Source organism: Malaclemys terrapin, chromosome 23 (assembly GCF_027887155.1).
Source record: "Malaclemys terrapin pileata isolate rMalTer1 chromosome 23, rMalTer1.hap1, whole genome shotgun sequence".
Taxonomy (NCBI): Eukaryota; Metazoa; Chordata; order Testudines; family Emydidae; genus Malaclemys; species Malaclemys terrapin.
This window is the reverse complement of record NC_071527.1, coordinates 1,842,183-1,867,053: the sequence shown is the minus strand read 5'-3', so window position 1 is coordinate 1,867,053 and position 24,871 is coordinate 1,842,183. Positions and strand designations below refer to the sequence as shown.

At 64.5% G+C, this 24,871-nt stretch overlaps 1 protein-coding gene across 1 annotated transcript; it reads right to left on the bottom strand.

Moving 5' to 3' along the window:
* Nucleotides 1–143: 143 nt before the first annotated feature.
* Nucleotides 144–24,871, bottom strand: KCNH3 (potassium voltage-gated channel subfamily H member 3). The gene is given in 16 exon segments (XM_054012225.1): nt 144–1,100; nt 1,330–1,406; nt 1,746–1,852; nt 2,191–2,213; nt 2,215–2,475; nt 6,627–6,838; nt 8,429–8,678; nt 9,274–9,473; nt 11,455–11,736; nt 12,843–13,050; nt 13,304–13,461; nt 14,035–14,284; nt 14,527–14,657; nt 15,289–15,420; nt 15,771–16,004; nt 24,628–24,871. Coding segments are annotated over 16 exon segments (3,201 nt in total). The 5' UTR covers nt 24,707–24,871; the 3' UTR covers nt 144–503.

Sequence of the window (24,871 nt, the reverse complement as noted above, 5' to 3'; positions counted from 1 at the left end):
AGGCTCGGTCCTGCCACAGTGAGTTCCCCTGGTTAACACAGCAGCCCCCCCCCCCCCCCCCCCCGTGCCTGGGGGCTTGCGGCTGGGCCCACCACTGCCCCACAGCGCCAGGGCAGGGGCCAAAATCGACACAAGACCAGAGATCAAAATGCAGCTGTTTTAATGTAAAAAGGGAGGGGGAGGGGAAGCCCTATGGACTGGAAGCCCGGCTGCCCCCCACTGCCTCCCCCCCGTTCCTCAGGCCAGGCGGGGCCCTGCCCCTTCGCCGCCGGCTGTGCCCTCGGGGGCGGGTGGAACCCGGCTCTTCCACAAGCTCCGGGGGGCAGCTCCTGTGCTGGCCCCCTTGTGGCAGTGCTCATGGGGGGCGGCCCCCAGCGGCAGTGCTGGGTTGGGAACGAGGCCCGTGGCCGGCGGGGGCTCCCTACAGGGGCTGTGCGGCCCAGCCAGGCCCCCTGGCTCTCCAGGGGGGCAGAAAAATCCCACTGTGTGTGAGGGTGCAGCCTTCACATGCCTGTGCCCTCCTCCCGGGGCCAGCAGGGGGCACTCACGGCACCGTGGCAGCCCAGCAGCACCATCTCCAGGCCGGGCGGGTCCCAGGGCAGAGGCAAAGCGGCCGGAGCTGGAGGTCCCGGGGGGTCCGTCTCAGGGGCTGGCGGAGCCTGTGGCGGGGGCGTGGCCCCGTAGTGTCCATGGGGGCCAGGGGAGGCCGGTGCTGCCGTGGGAGCAGTGAGGTCCCTGGGGCCGGCCGCTGGCCACGTGCTGCCGAGCTCCGTGTCTGTCCCCCCTGCTGAGGTCCACGGGGCGCTGTGGGAGGCAGGTGGGCCCCAGGCCCAGGGGGGCGCCGGCCGGGCGCGGGGGCAGGCTGCGTTGAGACACGGGCCGGGCGCAGCGCTGTGCAGGAAGAAGGCCGGGATGCCCGTCTCCACGCGCAGCGGCTGCAGCAGGGTGGTGCCGGGGAAGGCCGAGGCCGCGTAGGAGGCGGTGCCCTCGGGGCGGGCGAGCGGAGCCGGCGGCTGGGACAGCAGGAAGAGCTGCAGAGCCTGGCGCAGCGACTGCAGCCCCTCGCGCATCTGCAGGACCTGCCCCGACAGCTCGGCCACCTGGGGGCAGGGAGAGGGGTGAGTGCCAGGGGCAGCACCCTGGGCCAGGCAGGGGCCCACGAGCTGGGTGGGGGAACCACGCCCAGGCCCCCTCCCCTGGCCTGGGGCTCCCTGAATCCAGTGCACGGGTACCCAGTACCAATGCTCTCCCCCACCCCCCTGGGTCCCACCCAGGGCACGATGCCAGGGGCGCTGGCTGCCCACATGCTGAGCCCCCCCACGCACTTACCGCCTGCCGCAGCTTCTCGATGGCGTCGGCGCCCGTCAGCTCCGCGGGGCCCAGGGGAATGGTGAGCAACCCGCTCTCTGGGGCAAGGGGAGATGGCAGGTTAGCACCTAGCCCTCCTGGAGCAGGGGAGAGAACCCAGGAGTCCGAGCCCCAACCCCACCCAGAGCAGGGGAGAGAACCCAGGAGTCCGAGTGCCCAGCCCCTCTAGAGTGGGGGAGAGAACCCAGGAGGCCAAGCCCCAGCCCCACCCAGAGCAGGGGAAAGAACCCAGGAGTCCGAGTGCCCAGCCCCTCCCAGAACTGGGGAGAGAACCCAGGAGTCCTAGTGCCCAGCCCCTCCCAGAGCCGGGGAGAGAACCCAGGAGTCCGAGTGCCCAGCCCCACCCAGAGCCGCCCCCTGCCGGGGGCTGCCAGTACCTGGCCTGGGGGAGGGGCTGTTGCAGTTGGGGCCCGAGGGGCCGACCTGGAAGCTGAACATGGACTTATCCGAGCCGCAGGCGTCTTCCTCGATGCCGTCCACCACCCTGTAGTGCAGAGCGGCACCGTCACGGGGGGGGACAGAGGCTCCATCCCCCCTCCCCGGCCATCAGCCCCAGGGCCGCCCAGCACAGGGCAGGGGGAGCAGGCTGGGATCCCCCCCCCCTGGCATCAGCCCTGGGGGAGCCACGGGGCCCTACCCAGCATGGGGGCTCCATTCCCACCCGCTCCCATTACCCCTGGGCCGCCCCCGCCCCATGGGGGGTCATTGCCTGAAGCCGCCTGGGTGTACCCAGCCCCGGGGTAGCCAGCAGGAAACACCCCGACCCCGTGTTTGCCTCACTCCAGGCCTGGCTCAGCAGCCCCCCCCCCGGCACCACCTTACCTGGGGCTGAGGTCGGGGGGGCCCCATCCAGGGCAGGCTGTGGAGGCCGGCAGCGGGTGGCAGGCGCCGCGTCCGGGGCAGGCCGCCCCTCCTGGGCGACAGCAGCTTGGCTCCCACGGCTGATGGGGGGCAGCCAGGGGGCAGCTGGGGGCTGGACGGTGCCTCGGCGGGCTCCAGGGCTGGGCCGGCTGGCGAGCGGGGCGGGGGCACCGGGGCGTCCTGCGCGGCCTCGGCCGCCTTCTCCTCCAGCAGGGTATTGTCGCCGTTCAGCGAGCTGGTGTCGGCCTGGGGGGCAGAAGGGGTCAGTGCAGGGGAGGGGCTCCCTGGCCCGGCATCTGCCCCACTCGCCCGGAGCCAGGTCACTGCCCCCGGCCTCAGGGGTTCTCGAGTGATGCCTGCGCCCAGCCCGAGGCCGAGGCGCCTTTTCTCACTGACATCAGAACGGCCAGACTGGGTCAGACCAAGGGTCCGTCCAGCCCAGGGTCCTGTCTGCCGACTGCGGCCAGTGCCGGGTGCCCCGGAGGGGATGAACGGAGCAGGGAATCACCAAGTGATCCATCCCGTCGCCCATTCCCAGCTCTGGCAAACAGAGACTATGGACCCCATCCCTGCCCATCCCGGCTAGTAGCCATTGACGGACCTATTCTCCAGGGACTTATCTAGCACTTTTCTGAACCCTGTAATAGTCTACAAAATTGGGACAGGGGTGGGGGGTAGGGGCCTATATAAGAAAAAGCCCCCAAAATCGGGACTGTCCCTATAAAATCAGGACATCTGGTCACCGTACATTTGAGTTCCTTCAGAATTCGTGGGTGACTCCCATCTGGTCCTGGTGCCTCATTGCTGAATTCTGGGACAGTTCCTCAGATCTGTCACCTAAACAGAACGGCTCAGGTGTGGGGCTCTCCCGCACGTCCTCAGCCGTGAAGACCGATGCAAAGAATTCATTTAGTTTCTCCGCAATGGACTTATCGTCCTTGAGTGCTCCCTCTGCATTTTGATCGGCCAGTGGCCCCACTGGTTGTTTAGTGGCTTCCTGTTTCTAATGTACTTACAATTTTTTTGCTATTAGAGTCTTTGGCTAGCTTCTTCAAAATCTTTTTTGGCCTTGCTAATTCTAGTTTTACACTTCTCGTGCGGAGTTTATGCTCCTTTCTAGTTTCCTCACTAGGAATTAACTTCCACTTTTGAAAGGATGCCACCTTGCCTCTCACTGCTGCTCTCACTTGGTTGTTTAGCCACAGTGACTCTTTTTTGGTTCTCTTACTAAGTTTTTTAATTTGGGGGAGACATTTAAATTGACCCTCTACTATGGTGTCTTTTAAAAGTTCCCCTGCAGCTGGCAAGGATTTCACTTTTGGTGCTAAACCTTTTAATCTCTGTTTCACTAACCTCCTCATTTGTATGTCGTCCCCCTTTCTGAAATTAAATGCGACAGTGCTGGGCTGCTGTGGTGTTTTCCCCGCCACAGGGATGTTACATTTAATTATATTCTGGTCACTATTACCAAGCGATCCAACTATATTCACCGCTTGGACCAGATCCTGTACTCCACTTAGGACTAAATCAAGAATTGCCTCCACTCTTGTGGGTTCCAGGACTAGCTGCTCCAAGAACAGTCATTTAAGGTGGTCAAGAAACTTTATCTCTGCATCCCGTGCTGAGGTGACACGTACCCAGTCAGTATGGGGATAGTGGAAACCCCCCATTATTATTGAGTTTTTTATTTATTTGAATAGCCTCTTTGACCTCCCTGAGCATTTCACAGTCACTAGCACCATCCCGGTCAGGTGGTCGGTGATATATCCCTACCACGGTATTCTTATGATTAGCGCCTGGGATTACTATCCAGAGAGATTCTATGGGCCAGTTTGATTCATTTACTATTTTTACTTCATTTGATTCGACGCTTTCTTTCACATCTAGCGCCACTCCCCCACCACCACGACCTGGTCTGTCCTTCCGATAGCTTTGTACCCTGGTATTAGTGTGTCCCATTGATTATCCTCCTTCCCCAAAGCTTCTGTGATGCCGATTCGATCAATATCCTCATTGAATACGAGGCACTCTAGTTCACCCAGCGTAGTACTTAGACTCCTAGCATTGGTATATAAGCACGTTAAAAACTTGTCACTTTGGAACTGTCTGCCATTACATGATGTAATTGAATGGGACTTTTATTCATTTGACTGTTTCTCATCAGATCCTACCTCTATTTTATCATCCTCCATCTTCTCCTCCGTACTAGGACATAGACCATCTCCATTAAGAGATCCTCCCCTAAGGGATGTCTCTGTTCGAACCACGTGTTCCTCTGCACCTGTTGGCTTTCCCCCAGCCCTTAAGTTTCCCCAGTTCCTAGTCAATCTATCCCCCTTCTCCATCGTCTCAGCCACGCAGTGAGACCCTGAAGCTCTGCCTGGCTAACTGGCCCTGCGCGTGGAACTGGGAGCATCTCAGACCATGCTGCCATGGAGTCCTGGTCTTCAATCTCTTACCTAGCAGCCTACACTTGGCCTCCAGGACATCTCTCCTACCCTTCCCTAGGTCACTGTTACCAACGTGTACCACGACCACCGGCTCCACCCCAGCACTACACATCAGTCTGTCTAGACGTCTCGAGAGATCCGCAACCTTCGCACCAGGCCGGTTCTCCCGGTCATCGCAAACCCAGCTCTCTATGTTTCTAATGATCGAATCGCCCATTACTATTACCTGTCTCTGCCTAATACCTGGAGTTCCCTCCTCCGGAGAGGTATCCTCCGTGCGAGAGGAGACCACGACTTCATCTGGAAGGAGGGTCCCAACTATGGGATCGTTTCCCTCTGCTCCGGCTGGATGTTCTTCCCTGGGACTTTCATCCTCCTCAACAGCACAGAGGCTGTCAGACCGGGGCTGGGACCGTTCTACTGGGTCCCGGAAAGTCTCCTCTATGTACCTCTCTGTCCCCCTCAGCGCCTCCAGCTCGGCCACTCTGGTCTCCCAAGCCCGGACGCGGTCTCTGCGGCTCCTTGCACCGAGCGCACACAGACGCCACCCGCCCATAGGGCAGGTGATCAGACATGCTGCACTGGGTGCAATAAAGTGGGTCGCCCCCACTCTGCTGCTGGGCTCTGCCTGCGTCCCCGTTTCACTCCTGCAGCTCCTTGGGTGTCGATTTGTTTTTATTGTGGGGGTATTTGACTAAGTGTAAGGAATGTTAAGTGATGGTTTGGGGGAGGAAGGGAGGGGCCCCCCATCGGCTCAGTAGGGCGGGGGGCCAACCCCTGCCCTGGAGCGGGGTGAGACCAGTGTGACGTTAGGAGTGTGATATTGAAAGGTGACAGGGCCAGAAAGAGTTAATTAACTCACACTGACCTGACCTAGGTAAATGAACAGAGCTTTGAAATGCAGCCGGCATTGTTAGAGGTAGAAGGGGAGATGTTTGCTCAGGGCTTGTGATGGAAGCAAACAAGTCTTGTCTATTGCTAGAGCTTTGATTCAAAGATCGAAAAAGGAATATTAACATTTAGAAAGACACTTGAGGGAAATGGTATTATTGTCTCTCTGTCTCTTTGAAGGTTGTGGTGACCTGGATCTGAACTGTTTAATGGATAAATTACCCTGTGCTAATTGCCAGGATGTTTGGAAGGAGAGTTAAGCCTATTGTTTTCTCAGGCCAAGAGGCTGCAGGAAATGTATAAAAACCCTGGGACACGATCCTGCTTCATCTCAGATCTTCTTTGGGTTTCAAGAGGGGGAAACCTTAAGCCACAAGGATTGAGATCCCCAGTCATTGACTGGAGTCACCCTGAATATGGACATTGGACTCTAACCTCTGGACTATTTCTAAAAGGACTTTTGGCAACTACAAGCTCATCTCTGCTGTGTCTGAATCTCAAGAATTGAATTCAAGTCTGTCTGTACATTGATCTTTTAACCAACACCCTCTCTTTTCTTTTTTAATCAATTTTAGTTTAGTTAATAAGAATTGGCTGTAGCGTGTATCTTGGGTAGGATCTAAGTTATCATTGAACCTGGGTCTGGGTCTGATCCTTTGGGATTGGAAGAACCTTTTCTTTTATACGATGAGATCAGATTTTCAGATTCATCATCACATCTGACGTGTGTCTGGACGGAGGCCTGAGGCTGGGCACGTTAAGGGAACTGCGTTGTCTGGACTCTGAGTAACCAGTGAGGTCCTACAGAAGCTGGTTGGTAAATCTAAGCACTGGAAGATCCACCAGCGGTTGGGGTCTGTCTGCCCCGGTCTGTTCGCAGTTCACCCTGATTGCGTGACCTCAGCCGGCTCCCACGGGCAGCACCGTCACAACCAGCATTGCACTGGGCCTGCACCCCCTCCCCCCGCTGCACTGGGGCTGGAGCAGATCCCCGCCCCAGGTGCCCAGCCAAGCACTAGGGGGCGCTCGCTGCCCCGCCCCGGCCCCACCCCTCACCTGGGCCCCGGCGCTGCCCAGGTTGTAGCTGAGCTCGGCGCGGATCTCCTGGCGGAACTTGCGGGCGAACTCGGGGTACAGCGCCAGGCTCTCGCCCAGCCCCCGCAGACTCAAGCACTGCAGGTCACAGTAGGTCAGGCCCTTGACGTCCGCATTGGCCTTGATCACGCGCTCCTGGCCCGAGAGGTCGCAGCCCAGCAGGTCGCCCTTCCCTAGGAGCAAACGGCGGGTCGCTGAGGCCCAGGGATGCAGCAGGCCCAGTGACACCCCCCCCCCCCAGGCGTTACAGCCCATCTGGGGCCCTGGGGGGGGAACAGCTGCTGCCTTTGCTCCTGCTGAGGTTCGGGGGGAGGGGCAGCTCATCCCCATCCCTATACCACAAAACCAGCAGAGACCCCCAGGGCTGGGCTAGCAGGGGCTGCGGGTCGGGCGTGAGGGGCACCGGCAGAGCTGGGGGGGGAAGGGCTGGGCTAGCAGGGGCTGCGGGTCGGGAGTGAGGGGCACTGGCAGAGCTGGGGGGACCCAGGGCTGGGCTAGCAGGGGCTGCGGGTTGGGAGTGAGGGGCACCGGCAGAGCTGGGGGGGGGGGCAGGGCTGGGCTAGCAGGGGCTGCGGGTCAGGAGTGAGGGGCACCGGCAGAGCTGGGGTGGGGGGGCAGGGCTGGGCTAGCAGGGGCTGCGGGTCAGGAGTGAGGGGCACCGGCAGAGCTGGGGTGGGGGGGCAGGGCTGGGCTAGCAGGGGCTGCAGGTCGGGAGTGAGGGGCACCGGCAGAGCAGGGGGTGGGGAGCCCAGGGCTGGGCTAGCAGGGGCTGCGGGTCAGGAGTGAGGGGCACCGGCAGAGCTGGGGTGGGGGGGCAGGGCTGGGCTAGCAGGGGCTGCGGGTCAGGAGTGAGGGGCACCGGCAGAGCTGGGGTGGGGGGGCAGGGCTGGGCTAGCAGGGGCTGCGGGTCAGGAGTGAGGGGCACCGGCAGAGCTGGGGTGGGGGGGCAGGGCTGGGCTAGCAGGGGCTGCGGGTCGGGAGTGAGGGGCACCGGCAGAGCAGGGGGTGGGGAGCCCAGGGCTGGGCTAGCAGGGGCTGCGGGTCGGGAGTGAGGGGCACCGGCAGGGCTGGAGGTGGGGGGGCAGGGCTGGGCTAGCAGGGGCTGCGGGTCGGGAGTGAGGGGCACCGGCAGAGCAGGGGGTGGGGAGCCCAGGGCTGGGCTAGCAGGGGCTGCGGGTCGGGAGTGAGGGGCACCGGCAGAGCTGGGGGGGGCAGGGCTGGGCTAGCAGGGGCTGTGGGTCGGGAGTGAGGGGCACCGGCAGGGCTGGAGGTGGGGGGGGGCAGGGCTGGGCTAGCAGGGGCTGTGGGTCGGGCGTGAGGGGCACTGGCAGAGCTGGGGGGGCAGGGAAGGGCTGGGCTAGCAGGGGTTGCGGGTCAGGAGTGAGGGGCACCGGCAGAGCTGGGGTGGGGGGGCAGGGCTGGGCTAGCAGGGGCTGCAGGTCGGGAGTGAGGGGCACCGGCAGAGCAGGGGGTGGGGAGCCCAGGGCTGGGCTAGCAGGGGCTGCGGGTCAGGAGTGAGGGGCACCGGCAGAGCTGGGGTGGGGGGGCAGGGCTGGGCTAGCAGGGGTTGCGGGTCAGGAGTGAGGGGCAATGGCAGAGCTGGGGGTGGGGGGGCAGGGCTGGGCTAGCAGGGGTTGCGGGTCAGGAGTGAGGGGCACATCCTCAGTGAAGCCTTTGGCTTAGCCAGCACCGGGACCGAGCAGAGGGTGCGTCCCTGCCTGATTCCCCGGCCCCGCCCCGCCCTGCCCCAGCAGGGCTCAGACCTAGGATGGCCAGGACGGTGTCGTCCCGCAGCACCTCCATGGAGCCGGAGCCCACGAAGTAGAGGGCCTGCAGGGCGTCGCCACGGCGGATGAGGAACTCGCCCGGGGTGCAGAACGCCGGCTTGATGCTGAGCGAGAGGGCGCGGAGGCAGCCCCGACTCGCCGCCTCGAACACCGGCAGCTGCAGCAGCTCCTTGTTCAGGTGCATGGCGATGTCGGCTCGCAGCTCGTCTGGCAGGCTCCGCAGCAGCTGGGCGGGGGCCGGAGGAACGCAGAATTAACGAGCCCAGCTCCCGCTCGGGGGGCCCAGCCCCTCCCCCCCGCCAGGCCACACCCCCCACCCGCCCAGGAGGGGCGCCCAGAGATGGCAGAGTGAAAACACACACACAAGAACCCAACCTCAGAAGAGACAAAACAGGCTGCTCCGTGGGGGGCCCATCTTCCCCCCTTGCTCTAGGCCAGCCCCCTATGGAGCCCCCAGCCTGCCAGCAGGCCCAGAAACCCCCCCACCCTGCTCTTAGAGTGAGAGCTTGTCATGTGAACACAGTTTTCAATGCACCAAGGCCCCACCCCCACCCCAGTCCATGAGACCCCGCCAACTCGCTCCGTTCCCCCAGGAGTCCGGCAGAGGGTGATGCACGGGCCCTGCCTGCCAGCCTGGCGGGGGGAGGTGAGATGGTCGGGGGCGGGTCGGGCGGGGGTGGGTGAGGGAGGGGTAGGAAGGTGGGGGGGCTGGCAGGGTGGGGGGGGTCGGAGGCCGGCGGGGTTGGAAACCAGGGGTAGGTGGGCGGGGGGCCGGCAGGGGAGGGGTCGGGGGGCCAGTGGGGGCCAGCGGGCGGGCTCACCTCGTGGGTGTCGATGCCGTTGTGCAGGGCCCAGCTGGTCTGGAAGAATTCCAGCATGCGCTGTTTGAGTGCCTTGGGGATGCGGTGAATGCGGATGAAGTCGCGCAGGTCGCGGGTGCGGCTGTGGTAGAGGAAGCGCCGGGCGTACATGCGCTGGATAATGGCCGTCACGTTCCCGAATACCACGGCGTGCATCAGCGCTGCGGGGAGAGCAGGACCGGGGTCGGGGAGCCCGGACGCCTGGGTTCGCTTTGGAAGGACAAGGCCCAGGCAGGCTCCGTGTAACATGGCGCCAGAGCAGAGCCAGACTGAACCGATCGCTCCCACCCTAGCGCTTGGTAGAGACCTGTGACGAACTGGGACTGTTCTTACTGTGGTCTGTGAATGCTGACAGGGGAGTGTGACTAGGATGGTCTGCATCGGGGGATGGGAGTCTGCCCGAAGGCGAATACCTGAGCATGTAACATGAGAACCCAGGAAGGGGTTGGAGGCCAGGTGACTCCGGGGCCCGGGAAACTGAACAAAGGCTGTGGGAGGGGTCGCTGAAGGCAGAGGGTTGGAAGCGGGCTGGAGAGATGGCTGGGGGGCAGAGATGGCTCTGACCTCCCAAAGTGGGGGGCTGGGATGCCCTGGGACCCCAAGCTGGACTTAACTGTGGGGGGATCCTGTTGTCTGTGCCTGCAAGACCTGTCTTGGACTGTATTCCTGTCATCCAAATAAACCTTCTGCTTTACTGGCTGGCTGAGAGTCATGGTGAATCGCAGGAAGCCGGGGGTGCCTGGCCCTGAGTTCCCCAATACTCCGTGACAAGACCCACTCAGGGGCTGCGGGTCAGGAGTGAGGGGCACCGGCAGAGCTGGGGGGGGGGAGTCTCAGGGCTGGGCTAGCAGGGGCTGCAGGTCGGGAGTGAGGGGCACCGGCAGAGCTGGGGGGGGAAGGGCTGGGCTAGCAGGGGCTGTGGGTCGGGAGTGAGGGGCACCAGCAGAGCTGGGGGGAGCCCAGGGCTGGGCTAGCAGGGGCTGCGGGTCTGGAGTGAGGGGCACCGGCGGAGCTGGGGGGGGGGCAGGGCTGGGCTAGCAGGGGGCTGCGGGTCGGGAGTGAGGGGCACCAGCAGACCTGGGGGGGCAGGGCTGGGCAAGCAGGGGCTGTGGGTTGGGAGTGAGGGGCACCGGCAGGGCTGTGGGGAGCCCAGGGCTGTGGGGAGCAGGGGCTGTGGGTCGGGAGTGAGGGGCACCGGCAGGGCTGGGGGGACCCAGGGCTGGGCTAGCAGGGACTGCGGGTCGGGAGTGAGGGGCACCGGCAGAGCTGGGGGGGCAGGGCTGGGCAAGCAGAGGCTGTGGGTCGGGAGTGAGGGGCACCGGCAGAGCCGGGGAAGGGGGGAGCCCAGGGCTGGGCTGGCAGGGGCTGCGGGTCGGGAGTGAGGGGCATTAGCCACCCATGGGGGGCAGAGCAGGGGGCGCCTGGGTGCCGGGTGGGGGAGGGGGCCACCTCCTGCGGCTAGTGATCCCCCTTGGCAGCGTCTGTGGGCGAAGCCCCCGCCCGCCCGCCCACTCACACGACAGGCGCTCACCCGTCTCCATGGCAACTGCCCGTTGCCGTATCCAGAGCCCGGGTGAGACTGTGGGATGGGGTGGGCACAGGCGGTTGGGGGTGGGGGCTACATCTCCCCACAGGCCCCCCCAGGGCTCCCCGAGCCCCATCCCTTGTTGGGAGGCCGGGATGCAAAGTGCCCAGGAGACGAGGTCACTGGGGTCCTGGTACAGAGATTGGGGGGCAGCCTGATCCTCCCCTGCCGGTCACCCCCAGTAACCCCCACACCACTCCCGCCTCGCCCAGCACCTAACCCCCCCGGGCACCCTCCATGCCCCCGTTCCCCTCCCCGCCAGGCCGCCCCTCTGCCCCTCATGCCTCTGCCAGCACCCCCAGCTCCCTGGTGCCCCTCACCGTGGCCTCAAAGCCCTCAGTCCCCCACCCTCAGTGCCCTGCCCACCGGCCCTGTGTCTGCCTCCCCCTGAGGGCTCTGCTCCCCTGGTGCCCCGCACCCAATGTCCTGCAGCCCCCCCACTCCCCTAGTGCCCCCCGTCCAGGGGCCCTGATTTCCCTGCCCGGTGCCCTGCCCCCCCCGCCCGGTGCCCTGCTCCCCCACCTCTGCCCGGTGCCCTGCTCCCCCCACCCCCTCACCCCCGATGAGCATGGTGCAGATGGAGAAGATTTTCTCGGTGTCGGTGTTGGCCGAGACGTTGCCGAAGCCGACGCTGGTCAGGCTGCTGAGGGCGAAGTAGAGCGAGGTCAGGTAGGAGCTGCGCAGAGACGGGCCCCCCAGCAGCTCCCAGTTGCTCCCGTTGAAGCTGCAGTTGGCTCCGGGGGGCCCCCCCAGGCCCGTCCCGTTGGCCGGGAATCTGCAACTCTTCCTCGCCAGGTAGTAGGGGGTCTCGAGACGCCGCGCCAGCTCCTGGAGCCAACCTGCGGGGGGGAGATGGGTCAAAGCCCCCCCGGGGCAGAGCACAAGCAGCCCCCCAGGCTGGGACGAGCTGGGGCAGGGGCCCAGAGGGAGGGCCTGCCCCACGGTGTGAGCGAGCCCAGGGCAGGGGCAGGGGCAGGGCAGCCTGGGGCGCACTGGCGAGGGATGGGCTTAGTAGGGGCACCTCAGACTGGAGTGTACATGTATGTCTGTAGCTATGCATGCTCCCCCGTGTGGGCACATGGATCACAGAGGCAGGTGCACACGTGTTGTGAGTGGGTGTGCGATCACACACGTGTCGTGCAGAGCAGCAGGTGTACGCCTATTGTGACTGAGCATGCGATTGCACCTGTGTGGTGCAGAGTGGCAGGTGCACGTGTTGGGGTGTGTCTTGTGCACACACACGTGGGGCAGAGCGGTGGGTGTATGCCTGTTGTGACTGGGTGTGCAATCGCACGTTTGGTGCAGAGCGGCAGGTGCACGCCAGTTATGACTAGGTGTGCAATCGCACATGTAGAGCAGAGCAGCAGGTGTCCTCCTGGTGTGACTGGGTGTGCAATTGCACGTGTGTGGTGCAGAGTGGCAGGTGCACACCTGTTATGATTGGGTGTGCAATCGCACGTTTGGTGCAGAGCGGCAGGTGCACGCCTGTTATGACTGGGTGTGCAATCGCACGTTTGGTGCAGAGCGGCAGGTGCACGCCTGTTATGACTGGGTGTGCAATTGCACGTGTGTGGTGCAGAGTGGCAGGTGCACACCTGTTATGACTGCGTGTGCAATCGCACGTTTGGTGCAGAGCGGCAGGTGCACGCCTGTTATGACTGGGTGTGCAATCGCACGTTTGGTGCAGAGCGGCAGGTGCACGCCTGTTATGACTGGGTGTGCAATTGCACGTGTGTGGTGCAGAGTGGCAGGTGCACACCTGTTATGACTGGGTGTGCAATCGCACACATGTGGTGCAGAGCGGCCGGTGCGCCTGTTGTGACTGGGTGTGCAATTGCACGTGTGGTGCAGAGCGGCGGGTGCACACCTGTTGTGACTGGGCAATCACACACGTGTGGTGCAGAGCGGCGGGGGTGCCCCGTGCACACGCGTGTGCCCCACATACCGATCTCCGGCACCTCCGAGCGGCTGCTCTCGATCTCCAGCTGGCCGATGAAGAACCAGACGCAGGCGACCCAGTGGGCCAGCAGGGCGAAGACGATCATGAGCAGCGTCAGCACCACGGCGCTGTACTGCGAGTACCGGTCCAGGTTCGGCAGCAGCCGGAGCAGCCGCAGCAGCCGCACCGTCTTCAGCAGGTGAGCCCCGAAATACTGCGGGGAGAGAGCGCGGGCGTGGGGAAGGGCACTGCAGGGGGGTCCCCCAGACACCCAGCAGGGCTGGGCTGCGGCTGGCAAAGGCCGATATGGGGCTGGAGCTGGTGGGCCCAAGGGGGAGATTGGCTGGGGGCTGGAGTGGGGCTGGCTCAGTCCCACGGTCCCTGGGGAGCTGAATTCCCGGCTTTGCTGGTGCTTGGGGGCTCCAGCCCCGGGGCCCTCCCCTCCTCTCCCCCCGGGGCCGACTCACCACGTTGACCTTGAAGGCGTAGAGCAGGTCGAAGGGCAGGGCGGCGACCAGGTCCAGCAGGAACCAGGTGCTGAGGTAGTGCAGGAAGATGGAGTGCGGGTCGAACACCACCTGGCCCGACTTGCTGACGAAGGTGGTGCGGAAATTGAGCACGATGTCTGCGGGGAGCACAGCGCCCGTGGGGTTAACGGGGGGGGCGGAGTCACCAGTGAACTGAGCTCGATGGCCTCAGCGCAGCCCCCGTGGGGAGGAGGGGTCCTGGCCTGCGAGAGCACCAAGCAAAGAGCCAGGGCTGGGACGGCAGGGGCTGCGGGTCGGGAGTGAGGGGCACCGGCAGAGCTGGCAGTGGGGTAGCCGGGCGGGGAGCTGCGGGTCGGGAGTGAGGGGCACTGGCAGAGCTGGCAGTGGGGTAGCCGGGCGGGGGGCTGCGGGTCGGGAGTGAGGGGCACTGGCAGAGCTGGCAGTGGGGTAGCCGGGCGGGGGGCTGCGGGTCGGGAGTGAGGGGCACTGGCAGAGCTGGCAGTGGGGTAGCCGGGCGGGGGGCTGCGGGTCGGGTGTGAGGGGCACTGGCAGAGCTGGCAGTGGGGTAGCCGGGCAGGGGGCTGTGGGTCGGGATTGGGGGCACCGGCAGAGCTGGCAGTGTCGTAGCCGGGTGGGGGGCTGTGGGTCGGGATTGGGGGCACCGGCAGAGCTGGGGTAGCCGGGCAGGGTGTGGCACCCAGACTCCTTACCCAGGATGAAGAGGATCTCCACACACAGGTCGCAGACGCTGGGGGGGCCGCGGCCGGCCGGGAGCCCCTCGTCGGAGCCGGCGCCGACACAGACGCTGTAGGGCACCGTCACGGCCACATAGAGCGTGGCCAGAAGGATGAGCCCGTCCCAGCCGGCCTTGAAGGCGCCGTAATGCAGCAGGATGAAGGGAGACTTCCGGATCGCGGCCACCTTGTACTCGGGGAGCGAGGGCTTGTCCCCGAACACGCCCTGGGCAAGGGGCCGGGGTCAGCGCCGGGGTCAGCCCCTCCCCCAGGGAACCCCACCAGCCTGCCCCCGGACCCGTCTGACCCAGGCAGCCCCCCGCCCTCCCCCAGGGAACCCCACTAGCCTGTCCCCAGACCCCTCCGACCCAGGCAGCCCCCCGCCCTCCCCCAGGGACCCCCCACCGCCAGCCCCAACTCAGGGTCTCGTCCCCAACCCCCCACTCACAGCCCGGCCCCCCCATGCACCTTGTTGAGTTTGTGTTTGCTCCTGCCCTGTTTCTGCAGGTGCCCAGAGAGGTGATAGAGCACGGCTCGGCTCCGGCGCCGGTTGGCATTGAATCCTGTGGCGCCGGCCCGGCTGAACCGGCGCTTCCCACCTGCCCGAGAGAGGGGGGGAGCAGCGGACATTAGGGGCACCCCGGGGGGGCAATGGGACGGGGCGTCAGCATCTACGTTCCCTCTAAGCTGCGCCACCACCCCTCCCCCCAGTCCAGGGGCTGCTGTGGGGAGAGCGGGGGGGGGGGTCGGCGCAGCCCCAGGGCAGCCTGCACCCCAAACCCCTCATCCCTGGCCCCACCCCAGAGCCCACCCCCACCCTCTGCCCGAGCCCCGAGCCCCCTGCCACACTCCAAACCCCTCGGCCCCACCCCCGCCACATGAATTTTGTGATGTGTCACACGTCACCTCCATATTGGTGCACGTAGCAAAATCCATTCCGCACACGTGTCGTGTGCATCTGTGTAACATGCGACCCCCGCATCCAACCCGGGCCCTTCTCCACTCGCGGACCAGGCCGCTGCAGCTGGAGCTAGAGGAGTCACTCCACCAGATGGCAGCAGTAGCAGGCTGTTACCCTGCACGTGACCCAGCCTCTGAAGGGCCCACGATTTGCTTGGCCAGCCAGCGTGAGTGTCTGGGGCTGTCTCTAAGGCCCAGTTGCCATGGAGATTGCCTGCAGACCCCCCCCCCCCCGCAATGCCCCCCAGGCTCCCCCACACACACACACACCTTCCTTCCAGCTCTCGGCACCCGGCCGGCTCTTGCTGTCGGTGATGTCCTTGTGGGAGACCAGGAAAAGCGCCACCTCGCCCTTCTCGTTCTTAATGGGCACCACGTCCAGGAGGCACCAGAAGGGGGCACCTGGGGGACAGCGGGGAGCTGCTAACGGCCCAGAGCGCTGTGCTCGCTCCCTCTACCCCCCAGGGCGCCGAGGGGATTAGCCCTCCCAACCCCCCCTCCCCACCAGAACTGAAGGGGAAACTGAGGCACGGAGGGACTTGCCTCTGAGCGTGTGCAGCAGGGCAGAGCTGGGGAGAGAACCCAGGAGTCCTGGCTGCCAGCCCCGTCCCCCTGCTCTAAGTAATAGACCCCCCTCCCCTCCCAGAGCTGGGGAGAAAACCCAGGCGTCCCGGCTCCCGGTGGTGGGTGGCACATGGGCCCCTGGTGGGCACCGAGCCCCCGCCCCGCCCCGCCCTGTCCCGCTCACTCACCGCTCTTCCTGTAGAGGACCAGCTCGGCCTTGAACTCCTGGCGCTCGTCCAGCGCCTTGCGGATCTGCTGGCGGACGAGCTCGCTGGTGTCGGGCCCGTAGAGGAAGGTGCAGGCGCAGCAGCGCTGCATGACCTCGGCCCGCGAGAAACCCGTCAGGTCGCAGAAACCGTCGGAACAGTACACCACCGGGAAGGTGCTGCGCACCTGCGCATTGCCCAGCACGAAGTTACTGTCTGCAAGACACCAGGCGCCGGCGTGGGAACGGGCACCCAGCGCCGGGGCAGGGCGTGGGGACGGGCACAGAGCAGGGCAGAGCGGCCAGCGCCGGGGCAGGGTGTGGGGACGGGCACAGAGCAGGGCAGAGCGACCAGCGCTGGGGCAGGGTGTGGGGACGGGCACCCAGCGCCGGGCAGAGCGGCCAGCGCTGGGGCAGGGTGTGGGGACGGGCACAGAGCAGGGCAGAGCGGCCAGCGCCGGGACAGGGCGTGGGGATGGGCACAGAGCAGCCGGCGTGGGGACGGGCACAGAGCAGGGTGGCCAGCGCCGGGGCAGGGCGTGGGGATGGGCACAGAGCAGGGCAGAGCGGCCAGCGCCGGGGCAGGGCGTGGGGATGGGCACAGAGCAGGGCAGAGCGGCCAGCGCCAGGACAGGGCGTGGGGATGGGCACAGAGCAGGGCAGAGCGGCCAGCGCTGGGGCAGGGTGTGGGGACGGGCACGGAGCAGGGCAGAGTGGCCAGCGCCGGAGCAGGGCGTGGGGATGGGCACAGAGCAGGGCATAGAGGAAGGCACTGGGGCAGGGCTTGGGGAGCGCGAGGCTGGTGGGTCTTGCTGTGGTCAGTGGGGGAGCGGGCAGGACTGGAAGGTTGGGATGGGGGGAGGGGCAGCCCAGGTGCCCAGCCCCCATCTTCCACGTGCCCGGGGGTGTCTGCACCTGCAGGCCCCGCTCGGGCTATTTTTACCCCGTGGCTCCCGGCGCGGTTAGTCATCTCTGCGCCATTTGGACAGAACCTGCCTCGTTCGCACCAGCTGAGAGCCGGAGCCCACTCCCAGCCCTGCCTCATTTGCATACATTTGCATTTGAACAGCAGCAAGGGGGGGACACAAGCAGGGTGGGGGGGAGAGAACGGCTGCTCCCAGCTTGACCCCACCGTGCCCCCCGCCCTGGGGACCTTGCTCCATGTGGGGGCCAGGCCGGGGGTGGCTGGGGGGGCTCTGCCCCGCTGTGGAATGTAACACGGGTTCCCAAAACTAAAGGGCATTTTGGGGGGAGGGGACATCCCCCCCCCGGAGCCCAGCCCCCCCCCAGCGCCCAGTAGCTTCCCATTCCCCAGGCTGCAGCTGTAAATCACCCCAGGTAACGGCCCCTGGGGGCAGCTCCACCGGCTAATTGCACTCAGCTGCAGGAGGGGCTCCCCTGAGAGACAGCGTCGCTGCACCCCAGCCTGGCTGAGCCGCAAAGTGCCGCCCCGGGGGGGTCCCACATGGGCCCGGTGCTTAAACAACAACACAGCTGAGAGCGCTTGGCCTGGCCTCCTGCCCCGGCTCGCGGCACCAGCCGGGCCTCGGCCGCGCTCACACCCCGGCAATCAGAGACCCGCGTTGGCCCGGGCCAGCTGACGGGGGCTCGCCGGGCTCGGGCCGCGGGGCTGTGTCTGTGCAGTGTCCGCGGTTGTTTTCCAGCCCAGGCTGGCCTCACTGGCTCCGCCTGGGGCTTGGGCCCGTCACAGGAAGAGGATTTTAATGCCCAGCTCACGCTCCAGCCCTGTGGGGAATGGGAACAGCCGGGGTGGGTTGGTCGGGGGCTGGGCACTGGGGCATCTCCCCGAATTAATCTCCTGCCACCACCGGGGCCTTGGCCGGGGCGCCTCGCCCTGTGCCTGGGACCATGTGTCCGGGGCTCCCCGGGAGCGCAGAGATGATGCGATCCCCTCGGGGCCAAACAGCCACGGGGAGCCGGGCCAGCCCGCCAGGGTGGAGAGCTACCCACACACCCCAGCCGGCTGCATCTCCTCCCCCAGCCCCAAGCCAGCGCCAGCCACCGAGGGGCTAACCCAGCCCGTGGCTCCGGCCTGGCCCAACCCCCGCTGGGGGTCAGGGCTGCTGAACAGCAGACTTGTTCCTTTCAAGGCCCTAACATGCCCCCCCGATCCCCGCCCCAGCCTGGCTCTGACCCCAGGCGCTGCAGAGAGCAGGGGCCCAAGCAGGGAGATTTCACCCCCAGCCTGAAGCGCAGTAACCATGCTGCCCAACAGCTGCTGCATCCCACCCCAGAGGCAGCTGCATTTCAGCGCTGCACAAGCCCTGCCAAGCGCCCTCTTGGCACCCAGGCTGAGAAGGGCACAGGAAAAGCCCGGAGGGACTGGCATCACGCCCAGCGAGTCCCCTCCCGCCGCACCACGCCAGGGCCGCCTGTGCGAACCCCAGAGCCACATGTTCAGTCTCTGCTGTTCGCAGCCAGGCCCCTGGGCCTCCCCGAGGAACCCGCCTCTGGGGATCGGACCCCAGCCCGAGGGCCCCCCGCATCGCCACCAAGGCTCGTCTCGGGGCTTGGCGCCCTGCACCCCCTGGCAATTCCAAGGGAATTTGGGCGCAGCCGGCTCCTCGCGACACCCCTGCTCAGCCCAGGCTGACAGCGCGGTGTGTGCCGCGGGCGCCCAGGCCCTGCTCTGTAATTTGCCTGCTGCTGTTACTCACGGCAAGCTGGGGAGGGGGAAGGGGCTCGGGTATTTATAGCGATCAGCTCCTGGAGCAAGGATTGCCTCCGTTCCCCAGCCAGCCGGGCAGGGCGCGGGGAGAAGCAGTGTCTGGGGCACAGGGAAACTGAGGCAGAGAGCAGATGGGAATTGTCCAAAGTCACCCAGTGGGTCAGTGCTAGAGCTGGGAAGGGACCCCACGTCTCCCGCTCCAAGGGCTCTGAACGCCCCCGCCCGAGCAGGGCCTAGACCCCAAGCGTCCTGGCTCCCAGCCAAGCTCCCCCCCGCTCAGAGCTTCACCTCAGGGACAAAATCAGCAGACCGGGGCATGTCCCTTTCCCACCTGTCTCCCCTACACCTCCCCCCCAGCAGACGCCAGGCCCCCCCAGGCCCCCGGCTTGGGCTGCTCCCAGCCAGGCTCAGATGAACCCGCTTGGCCCCACTGGGAGAGGCCCTGGGTTGGGATCTGGCCCGTGGCATGTGATCCCACGCGAGCAGCACGCGTGTGCAGGGGGCGCAGGGCGGGGGGGCAGTCATGCAGCCTCCCCCGCCCCCCAGCTCCTGCTTCCCCAGGGCCCGGCCCCAGCACAGGTGGCAGAGCTATTGTTCTGTTCTCAGCGAAGGCTATTTATACCCGGGGACACCACGTGCTGCTGTCTATAACCGTATCCTTCCGCCTACTCAGGGAAAGTAGTCTGTCTGTAGAACAAACTCGGGGCGAGCGCTCGCTCAGGGCTGGGGCCGGCTGGGCTCCCCTCGGCCGTGCGTCCTGCAGCGGAGGGCGGGTGCTGGTGGGGGTACGACCGAGCTGCCCCAGCCTGGGGGGATAGCTCTGCATGGGCCCTGGGAACCACCGGAGCTGGGGCCGGGAGCCTGCACCTCCGTGAAACACGCTTCATCTGCAAGTTGGCACCCCCTAGCGCTGGGGGCTGGTGGGGTCAGCCCCCTCCTGAGCCCCCCCTCCTGCTGCACAGCGCCCCCTAGTGCCCAGCCCTGTCTGCCAGGGGAGAGCGCCCCCTGCTGACCCCCCCGGCTCCCTGCACCACAGCGCCTCCTAATGCCCAGCCCTGTCTGCCAGGGGAGAGCGCCCTCTACTGGCCCCCTCCGCTCCCTGCTGCATAGCGCCCCCTAGTGCCCAGCCCTGTCTGCCAGGGGAGAGCGCCCCCTGCTGACCCCCCCCGCTCCCTGCTGCACAGCGCCCCCTAGTGCCCAGCCCTGTCTGGAGCGAGCAGGGGGCCCTCGGAGCTGCCACACATCCAGTCCCCCGGCCTGGCCCGCGGTGGGGTTGGGGCCCAGGGGGATCCTCGCTCCCCGTCCATGCACCGCCTGCTGCAGCTCCGGCGCTGCCCGCGGGAGAGCAGGGAGCTGTGGGCAGTAGGCGGAGCAGGAGGACGGGGGAACCGGCCACCTGCTGTGCAGACAGATGGAGGCACATATGCCGGGCCGGTATTTTGGGGCTGCTCTCCATGAGCAGAGATGGGCCCGGAGGTTTCTGCAGCTGAACGTTCAGGACCATGCCCCAGTGAGAAGAGCTGGGCTGGCAGCTAACCCACAGGCCTGGGGAGCCCAGCGCCACCTTGGGCCTGTCTCATCCCCTCCCTTTGCCTCAGTTTCCCCAGAGATAAGTCTATTGACCCAGCCTAGAGGGGGAGCTCCGGGCACCACACCCCTGAGCTCTCACTGCTGCCTACACGCCACGGGGCATCTGCTTTGCTGTCCAGACACGGGCTGCCTTCGCTCGCTGGTGGGTGTCAGGGGCCCACGCTCTGGACGACACTCACTCCCAAGCTGCCCTCTTTGGTTTCAGGGAGATTGTTTGATGGCTCACGGGTAGCACCTCGAAGCCCACTGGGCACAGAGTAAGAGACCTAGAGAGGGGAAACTGAGGTACAGAGCGATGACGTGTCCGTGGCAGAGCTGGGAACCAAAACCAGGGGCCAATTCAAAGTCTGAACCGTCAGCCCAGCCGTCCCGGTGCTGGATGTTTGCTGGCCCCAGGAACTCCAAGCCAGATCCGCGTCTGGCGGGCTCCAAGCCCCACAAAGAAACTAAGACCATCAGAACGGCCAGACTGGGTCAGACCAGGGGTCTGTCTAGCCCAGTGCCCTGTCTGCTGACAGCGGCCAGTGCCGGGGGCCCCCGTGGGAATGAACAGAACAGGGAATCATCCAGTGAACCATCCCGTCGCCCATTCCCAGCTCTGGCAAACCGAGGCCAGGGCCCCCCTCCCTCGAAGCTCTGTTCCTAGTGGGGATTTGGGGCGCGCCTGACCCCGGCCAAGGCCTCCCGCACCACGGATTGGCCCTGCGGGGCGGGAAGGAACTCGGGGAGCTGGCCGAGGTGCTGAATTCATTTGCTGCTCTGCGGAACACTTGGGGTGGGATCTTTGGGGCTGGGTTTGAATCCAGGGGGCCCTGGCCAGGCGCTGGCGGGTGAGGTGCCAATGCCCAGCAGAGATCGGCACAGTCAAGGTTCCATTGCAGGACTATAACAGAAGGGGAAGGGCTGACTGACGTTCCCCCAAACCTGATCATCCACCCACCCCAGCCTGCAGCAAGGACACTGGAGAAATGGACATCACTTGCCCATCAACACAGGATTGTCTAACCCAGAGAGCCCCCCCCATCCCCAGGCACACAGACCCCTCCAGCAGTGACCCTGGCCCATCTGTGCACACACACACAGAGCCCAGCAGCCGTGCTGGTGTGACCTCACACACACCCTGTGAGGGAGCTGGACATGACCCCTGCATTTAGTTTGCCTGACCCCTTCCATTAATAAACCACCTCCACTGTTTGCAGCAGGCTGGTGACATGCAGCAGGGAGAGAGCCCTGGGGCCAGGGAAGTACCTTTTCTTTGTCTCATGACATTCCAGCCAGGTTTGGCTGAGATAGCAACTTTGTAAGCCCCAGCTTGTGTCGCCAGCAGGGCAAAATCCTCATTGAAGGTGACTATTCCCCAGTGCTGGGCCCTTGTCCCGGCTGAAACAGCAGCACAGGACACGGGAAAGGCCTGGGAAACGGACGTCTTCTGCGGGGAGGAGGGAGACCTCAGCTGGGCTCTCTCCTGCCAAGCCCCCTGTCCAGCACACGGCCCCGGTGGCCCAGGCCATGGGCAGGGCCCAGAGAAGGAGGCAACTGTTCAGTATTTGTATCCTGCTCAGTCAGCAACTCCTGCCATTGTTGCAAGGAACAGAAACGTCCATTTCCTCCCGGGGTTTTCTCGGGTGCCCTCACTGCTCCCGACAGCACCGTGGTCCCCCCGGGAGAGCCAGGGAAACAGAGACGTGCCCCAGGCCACAAAGTGAATCGGGGCAGAAGCAGAATTAACCCTCAGGGCCGCCTGACTCCGAACCCGGTGCTCACTCCGCCAGGCCAGGCCAACACTCAGGCTCCAGCTGGCTTATGCTGGACATCCAGACCCTGAGACGTCTGCGGGGAGGGAGGGGACGGGGACCACCTACCACCAATTTTGCTGTCAGTGACATGCCCAGCACTGCCCAGGGACTTGGTGGCAGAGTCCAGGATAGAATCCAGCTCTCCAGGGCAGCTTTCTTCTGCCTTAACCACGAGACCCTGGCTTCATTCACGGCAGCCCTGCTAGCCCCGTTCACTGCGTCGTGGCCCCCAGGAACAGGCCGTCCGGCGCACGGAGTGAGCCAGGGCCCCCGGGGGGGGGGGGGGGCTGCACGGGCCTCTGGCCAATATCTCACCAATATACACATCAATACTGTGTGTGTGTGTGTATCTGTGCACACACACACTCTGTATACGCTACACAGGCACTCCAGTACGCCCAGAGTAGGAATCCGACTGTACATACATTTGTGTGTGGCTATACGCAACTCTTGACACCTCTACAGGGGAACACTGCACACCCGACACAGAACCCGACTGTAGAAATAGAAACTACATGCACAAGTGTCCCTCAGTGCGTATCTGCCGATCACAAGAGTGGTGCTGCATTGTGTGTGTGGATACACGGACACACTCACTCCCGTACCTATGATACAGCAGCACACTGGTGGGTACGCGATGGTCCATATTCGCACATGTGCACAACAGCAGAGCTGTAGAATTATTCATGAGTGTGAATATCACATATTGTACACACACACCCCAGTCACAGGCTGTGTCTGTGCACACCCAAGAGTGACACTGCCGCAGGCGAGTGGGATCTGTACACACAGACACGGACAGCAGCAGCACTGTGGAGTCGGTTGGTGTGTAATTGCACAGCACCATGTGTGCGTGTTTGTGCCTGCGTATGTTTGTGTGTGTTTGTGCGTGTGAGCGTGTGTTTGTGCCTGTGCCTGTGTGTGTTTGTGCATGCGTGCGTTTGTGCATGCATGTGTTTGTGCCTGTGTGTGTGCATGTTTGTGTGTGTGTCTGTGCATGTGTGTCTGTTTGTGCATGTTTGTGTGTGTTTGTGCATGTTTGTCTGTGTTTGTGTGTGTATGTGCGTGTGTTTGTGCATGTTTTGGCATGTTTGTGTGTATTCTGTTACTGCAGCTCCTTGCGTTTAGATTTCAAGGCCCGAAGGAACCACCGTGGTCTGTCTGTCCTCCTGCCCCAACGTAATCCCCAGAGCAGATCTAGAAAACCAGCCAGGCTGGAGAACCCCCTGGAGCCTTGGGCGCTGTGAGAGCTGGGTTCTGTTTTCTCTCCGACATGACGAGAGTCTCACTCGTTTCGTCCCAGAGGAGAGGAGCAAAGGCTGTTTGTGCAGTTCCACTACCCAGGAGCGAGATCTGTGACACCGGCTGTCTCTGGGCATCCATCAGCGAGACTGGCCTGTCTGATCCCAGGGACGGACTAAACTCACTGCCCCTTTCCAAGAGCCGCTTGTTTGCCCCCCGGATCTCACTTTTCCAAAACAGACAAGAAAACAGCAGCTGCTTTGGGTGCAAACGCCACATCTGGGGATTTTCCTGGAAGGGCCGCAGCAGGCCGGGGCCAAACCAGTTCACAGAAGTTTGTAACTCGCACTGCAAGTTCCCTGCTGCATCTTGGATCGCACCCAATATAACAGCTCCTGTGTGTGTGTGTGTCATTCTGTGTGTGTGTCACTGTCGCTGTGTGTGTGTGTTGCTGTGTGACTGTGCGTGTGTCGCTATGTGAGTCTCTGTGTGTGTGTGTGTGTCGCTGTGTGTGTGTGTGTCGCTGTGTGTGTGTCAGTCGCTGTGTCTGTGTGTGTGTGGCGCTGTGGTGCTCTGTGTGTGTGGCGCTGTGTGTGTGTCACTCTGTGTGTGTGTGTGTTGCTGTGTGTGTATATCTATCTATGAGAGAGAGATCTGCCGGGTTGGCTGGGACAATGCTCACCTTACGGATCAGCCCGGTTGCTGGGATGTTACCGAGTGTTACACAAGCGGACGGGGTATTTATAGATTATCGCAGGGGGGGGGGGTTTGCATCTCCAGTTTAAAAGCCCCTTCAAAGACACAGGCTCTAAAGACATTGTCACTCCGCTCAGCCGGGGGTGAATTAAATCGCTCCTCTGGGGTCCCCTCCTCTCCCCCCCTTCAGGACTTGGCTACTCCAAATACTTGGGGACAGACCTGAGCTTGTGGTCGGGGCTCTCGAAGCAGCCAGGAAACCGATGGCCCCTGGCCCCCCTGCGGGGCCTGACCCTGGCTACCAGGCCAAAGCGGTTTTAGACCCCGCAGAGCAAATGAAATTGGCCTGAAAGTTCCCCTGGCGCCAGCCGCTGCCCTGGGTTCTCCCCCCACAGCCCAGCAAGGGGAGCGCCAGCTGTCCACACTGCGCTCCGCTCGGCCGATGTAACGCACGTCACTGGGGGGGGCGAAGGAGACACTGGAAATAACCAGATGACTCCGGTGGATTTCACCAGACTCCCACGACCAGCCCCCCTCCCCGCCCCCCAGGCGCAGCCCGGACAGCGGGACCCCAGTTCCAGCCTGCGGGAGCGTTTAGGAGTCTGGGGGTCGGAAGGTCCCACTGAAAACAACCCCCCGGTTCAACCCAACGAGCCTCGTGTCCCAGGGGCCGGGCGGTGACTGGGGCCGAACCGGTTCATGTCCCGAGCGGCTCCCCCAGCACGATCCAGGGGCTGGGGTGGGAGATCAGACCCGGGTCGGTGGCGAGTCCTCGCCCCCAAGTGCGGAGCCCGGACGCGCGGGTGATGGGCGCGGGGGTCACTCACGTGTCCCGTCGAAGCGGGTGGCGATGGTGTCCAGGAAGGTGTTCTGGGGCGCCAGCAGCCCCCGCATGGCCGCGGGCATGTCAGGACGCGGGGAAGGCTCCCTCCATCCTGCCGCGGAGCCGCCCCCCCCGGGGGGGTGCGGATTAAATCTGCAGGTAACCCGACCCCCCCTCGGCCAAGCGGCGGAGACCGAGCCCCTGTCCTGCCAGAGCCGGGGGGTCCCCCAGCGCCCCGCGCAGAGCCG